At 36.8% G+C, this 6,000-nt stretch overlaps 1 protein-coding gene across 1 annotated transcript in view; it reads right to left on the bottom strand.

Annotated features, from left to right (window-relative positions):
* Positions 1-926: 926 nt before the first annotated feature.
* Positions 927-6,000, bottom strand: part of LOC113409996 (cytosolic phospholipase A2 epsilon-like) — a 40,442-nt gene continuing 35,368 nt past the window's right edge. The window contains exons 19-21 of the mRNA XM_087951671.1: positions 4,774-4,940; positions 1,768-1,954; positions 927-1,156 (exon numbers count right to left, since the gene is read on the bottom strand). Of these exons, the coding sequence (XP_087807797.1) occupies positions 942-1,156; positions 1,768-1,954; positions 4,774-4,940 (569 nt within the window). The 3' untranslated portion in view covers positions 927-941. The remainder of the gene's footprint in view (positions 1,157-1,767; positions 1,955-4,773; positions 4,941-6,000) is intronic.

Here is a 6,000-nt window from a genome sequence, read left to right as displayed (position 1 = left end):
ACATAGACAGGATGCTTATTGCAGAGCAAGGCCTGTTTAAATAATTGCAAACCTTGGGAAATATCATCTGGTTAGCAGTTGCCAATTGCACCTCTGTTCTGGTGCCAAACCACTAAGTAACTGACTTGTCCTGTCTCTGCAACTTCACTCACCTTCACTGTCTTCTTTTTCTCCAAAGTAAAAAAAAAAAAAAAAGTGTTGGTGGAAATAAAGTACAGTGTCAAACCTTGCTCTTTTAAAATGCTGCTAAATCAGGGCTTGTACATTTGGGTTCTTTTATCAAGCCAGAATGAAAGGAGAACAGCTGGAAGTCAGGACAAGGAGCAACAGGTTACTTATTTATTTTGCAAGCAAGGCAAACTATTCTCAATGCTGGCTAGCCTTAAACTGATTTTCCTTTTCGCGGAAAGACTATCATAACTGATAGCTTTATCCACTAACCACAAACTTCCAGTTTGATTACTGGGCGCTCATATTGTTAAAAAAATAAAAAACTGTACTTTTTAATTCAGAGGAAGCCTTAGGATTGCACTGTAACAAGGTTCATAACATTTTCCATTCTGCATATGCATAGAGCAGCAGAGTGCTCCTGACCACTCATTCCACTGTCATTCTTGATGCAAATAACTATCTTACGTCTATCTTTTCAGACTTAACATATCAAAATTTCAAATGGTGTGATGGGTGGATGTCAGGACAAAATATACAATGCATTTCCCACTTATGAACATAATTATAGTTGAATATCTAAAGAGGCATACCTACAACACTGACATATTAACAGAAATGTCCACAGGGCTGGGATGATGCTGTGTCATTCTATGACACACTTGTTTGTCTTTAAAATACAATAATGCTTTGCTAATGTAGAAAGTAATTAATTTCAGAAGGGGGAAAAAAAGACAACCACAATCCATTTATGATGACGCATAGAAAGGAGTTTAATTCTTGCAGCAGTGCTGCCTCTTCCGTTCTATCGCTGCATGCAAAGCTTGAAAAATCAGGTGCTGGTTATTCAGGATGTTGTATTCACTTAGGTTCACAAGCTTGTCAAAATCCTCATCTGAATATTTCAGGCAGTAAGTGGAATATGGGGTTTTGCAAGTGGAAACGTCAATGTTGCCACCAGCCATATCGGCTTCGGAGCGCCTCTCACCTTGAATAAATAACAACAAATTGAAGGTCATTTTTACTATTAACTTATTTCAGGAGGGAAAAAATACATTTTATGAAAAGATTTTAGCATCTGGACTTTATTCTTTAACTCTTATCTAGCTTAATATAAATGAGTACACATTTGATCCTGTACCCATTGGCACAATCTTATTTTTGCCAAATAAAGGCTGCTGTCATATAGCCTCAGATACAGCTTTTCAGGGGAATTCAGCCTCTTCAGATTTGTGTTTCTGAGGTAAAAGAGAGGGCTTCAAGTTCAGACAAGAAAATTCAATAATGCCCTCTTCCCTTTATCACTGTCTATTGGCTTTTGAATTTGACTGGTCCATAGACATAGAACCACAGTGCCAGAAAGGTAAAAGAGAGAGATATTGGTAGATACCAGTCAAAGTGTATCAGAAGATATGAGAATAAGAGCATCAGAAAATGTGTCCCCCTCCCTCACTTCACAATGTCCCTAATCTAATCAATGATAAATTTTGCAGGGTTAGGAATAGCAGCTTCTTTCCTGACTATCTGGAAGGTAATTAATATTGATGATGATGACCAAATAAACCATAGCCAGTTGCCTGATAACTACCAATAACTTACCAGGTGCACTATAATATTGGAAAGTATCATTCACTAATGGAAAGAAAACCAAGATAGGGCAACCAGATGCCTCTGACTGATTGAAATAGTAGCATTCTTTCAGGTGTTTCTTGTCTTCATCTGTTAAGACAACATTTGGAAATGGGATCCCTTGTTCTTTGTAGTACTTGCAAGCATCTTCTAGAGGCTATGCTCATATAAAAATCAAAGAAAGAGATTTTATGAGAAATGAAAGCAAACAATTGTGAATATTATTATATTGCACTACAATAAAACATCAATTATATAGTACCAGTTTAACAGAAAAGCTTGAGTTTGCAAATCCAAGAATTAGAAATTAAATTCGACAGAATAAGTTCATGGTGAAATTTTTCTCTTCTCAGTATTAGAACTGACAACAAGTAAAAGTTGTAGCAATACAATACAATCATAAAAATCAACAATATCTGATCTTAGGATTTAATGATTTACATAGACTGAATAATCTTACATTTGTATACAAGTGACAATTTGCTATGAAATAGCCTGTCTTCAAGCATGGGCCTATTTTCTAATACTGTGTTTGTGATCTTGATTTAGAGATTTAAACACATAATCCAATTTGTTCCTACTATCTGGAGATCAGGACTTTAGGAATTGAAGCACTTCAGGCAGTTGCTTAACATAAGGCTGAAATATGTTACACAAAAATATTACTTCCTTATTGTTTATTTAATCACATTTGTATAGCTACCCATTTCACATAGATATTCTGGATGGTATATATAGTAATAATCAAAAATATATTAAAACCATTTCTGGTTGAGAGCCATGGCAAATTAGATGCTCCTTTTTGCAGTGGGATGGTGTTACAATGGGATTATGATCAAAATCCTTTCTGGATTAAGGAGAAATCTTTGAGCTTGCCCTTGTCTACTCTGCACAGCTGCTTCTTGTGAGTGAACCACAGGTTATGAAGTTTTTGTGGTCACTTTATGATTGGGGGGCATAATGGCTCGACTGTTAAGACACTAGGCTTGTTCAATACAGCTCTCACTTGGTGTTCATGCAAGGTGAGTGGCTGGGAGTTAAAGGGCTGGTGGCTGGAGCTACAGGGTCAGGTCTCTTGACCTCATTGTGGGTGAAGAAGGTGTTCAACTCCTCTGCCAATGAGGCATCAGAGTTGACTGTCTTCATCATATTGTCCTTATAGTTGGTTAGATGCTGCAGTCCCTGCCACACCTGCCTCGGGTTGTTGTCTGCTAGATGGTTCCCCACTTCTCATCCTTTTATTTATATTTTAGTTTAGCTATCTTGATGCCTCTCTGTAGATTTGCCCTGGCCTCTGTAGATTTGCCCTGGCCACCATACTTTATAGTATGGTGTCAGTGAATTCTATGATAGACTTGCAGGGCCAGCACCAAGGAGGCTCATTTCAATTTCATTGGAGACATGTTGACAATAAACATTTGATTGATTGTTGGCTGGAAAGCTGGTAGCCTAAGTTTGACACTCAAGGTGGAATGAGCTCTCATCCTCACCCCAGCTCCTGCCAATCTCGCAGTTTGAAAGCATGCAAATGTGAGCAGATAAATAGGTACCACTTTGGTGGGAAAGTAACAGCGCTCCGTGATATCATGCTGGCCATATGACTGAGATGAGTACTGCCTCCTATAGGCAATGACTCCTTTACTTTTACCTTACGAGCAGAGAATCTCAGAGCTGTGGAAGGATCCATTTCTGCTCATAATCATGAACCCAGCCACTTTTAAGGACCTAAAGCTTGACCAAGCCTCACAGCTTCACCACTTTGGTCTTTCTTTTATTTTTGTTGCTTTAGGAGGATTAACTCCCTTTGGAATGGCAAGTTATAGAGTGTTGACTGGGCGAGTTGCCTTCTCTTTAGAGAAATGATTTTTAAATATGATTTTAAAAGTTTTTGAGAGGTATTACTTTTTTATTTTAACAGCAAAAGAGTATTTAGAATATGGATTCTAGAAAATTAACAATAGATTAAGGGCTCAGACAGACTTGGAATTGTAATTTTAAACTATGGGAAATATTCCTCCAGTGGGAAATTATAATTATTTGGACTTTCTTTAGTCAAAACAAGATACTGGAATTTAAAGTTGGATACTAGAGGGAGGTTGAAGATGGGGGGAAAAAAGAATGGAAATAGTGGGTTTTCTGATGGAAGTTTGTGGAAAATTTTGAGTTTTTAGAAATGATGGGTAAATGGACTATTAAGAAAGTAACAGAAGAAGAACTAGCCAATCTGGATAAGTTTGAAATCAATTTGAATACAGATATACAAAATGCTAGCAACCTCACAGAGACTCCAGAGAGTTAATTTATAGTAGGCTCCATGCCATCATGGGATCCCCAAGTTAATTCTCAAAGTAATGTTTTCAGGGTTTTGCAGAGGCCGCCAGGCTGGGTCCACCCTTGCCTCAGGAGGAAGTATAATTTGAGAAATGAGATAAATTAATAAATAATATAGTACTAGAAGCAGAGAGAAGCAACTAATAGCAGTCAAGGAGATTGTTTTCTCATGAATGGTAGCAGGAATGTCCAGGTTGGTAGCTATGACTGTGACTGTGACACAGATTGTGATTGTGCAATCAAAGCCTTTGTCCTTGTTTATATGTGCCTCACATGTAATATATGTAAAAAAAAAAGAGCAGGGCTCTTACTGTGGCTACTTCTCTCCTCCTATGGACACCCCTTACTGAAAGGGTTAATATTTACTCTCTTCCCCCCCAGTTTTTATCTTTTAAAAGTGTAATCCTACTCTCATTTGAAAGCAGACTCATTGAGCTTTATGGAAGTTCTTTCAAAACACACAAACATAAAATTGCATAAACATGGTATATTTTCAGGTATGTCCTCAATCTTTTCTTTTACTATTAAAAATATAACACGTGTGGACAAATTTCACTGAGATTGTTATATCTATTAAATGCATTGTATAGCTTCCACCATATATAGCAGACTTAAGAAATCAAAGCAATAAATAAAATCTATTACCAATGTTTGTGAGCCTGCACTGAAGCTCAAATGCAGGATGACATCCACTTTCCTCTCTAGCCTTAAGAGTGGTGGGCAACTTGTATTGATGAAAAATCCAGCATCCACCAGGCCGAGGTGATCGTCATATTCTGTTAGCTGATTGGGACAACAATCCAATGTAGTAGCTGGAAAGGAAAGACATTGCTTTGACATCTGGAAATAATGTGATTTAACTGCATTAAATTCAAAGTTCTTTGAGGAGTTTTACTCATCCTTTTGAGTCTACCAAAATATAGCTTATGATTTGCTGTGTGTTAAATATGCTCCTCCCAGCAAAGTATGTCTATTTAATTCTGAAATTTAAATTTTAAATTCAACAATCCCAGACCATGAGTTATAAGGAAATCCAGAAATTATTCTAGAAATTGTGCAGTATGTAAATTGTCTGTTTATATTAATTTTACTAATATTGGGTAAAATAAGTATTGCATATCAGTAAATGGCAGTTGAAGTATATATAGTTTGGTGTAAGGAAAAACAGCACTGCTTTTAAAATGTATTTATTTATGGGAGGCCAATAGAACTCAATGTTTATATAAAACCAGTAATTATTAAGGTTCTGAATGTATGTTTGTATGTTCTAATGGTAACTGGACTTGTTTCTTTTTTTTCTGAAATCTTTGTCTGATGGTTAAGATGATGGGCTTGTCAGCTAGAAAGTTGACATCCCAGGTGCAACACCCAAGTGCAGGCCAACTGAGTGAGGTCCCATTGCTTGCCCCACCTCCGGCCAACCAAGCAGATTGAAAACATGCAAATGTGAGTAGATAAATAGGTACCGCTGTAGCAGAAAAGCTTATCACATTCTATATTTTCATACTGGCCACATGATTATGGAAGCATTTCTTTAAAAAATGCTCCCTATGCTGAGAATCAGAGATGCACACTGACCTCTTGACTCAGTCATGAGTGGTTATGGGAAACCATTAAACTTTTAAACCTTATTATTATTTATTATGTTTGTTGCCCATCTCACTGTGAGGCAACTCTGGACCTCCACTTCTGGATCATAGCCTAAAGTAGCATATATAAATGATATATAACATTGTAATATTATTATGTATTCCAACAAAGTTTTTGGTGTGGTCCCAAAGTCTTTTTAAAATTTGCTACTCATTAGTTACTTCGCTTAATGCAGTGGAAGGGAGCTAATATACAAAATAATCATACAAAAATCATACTAAC

The sequence above is a fragment of the Notechis scutatus genome, chromosome 1 (genome assembly GCF_049901735.1).
Source record: "Notechis scutatus isolate UNSWTSFEM ecotype Mainland chromosome 1, rNotScu1.2, whole genome shotgun sequence".
In the NCBI taxonomy this organism is placed as follows: domain Eukaryota; kingdom Metazoa; phylum Chordata; class Lepidosauria; order Squamata; family Elapidae; genus Notechis; species Notechis scutatus.
This window is presented reverse-complemented; position numbering and strand designations above follow the sequence as displayed.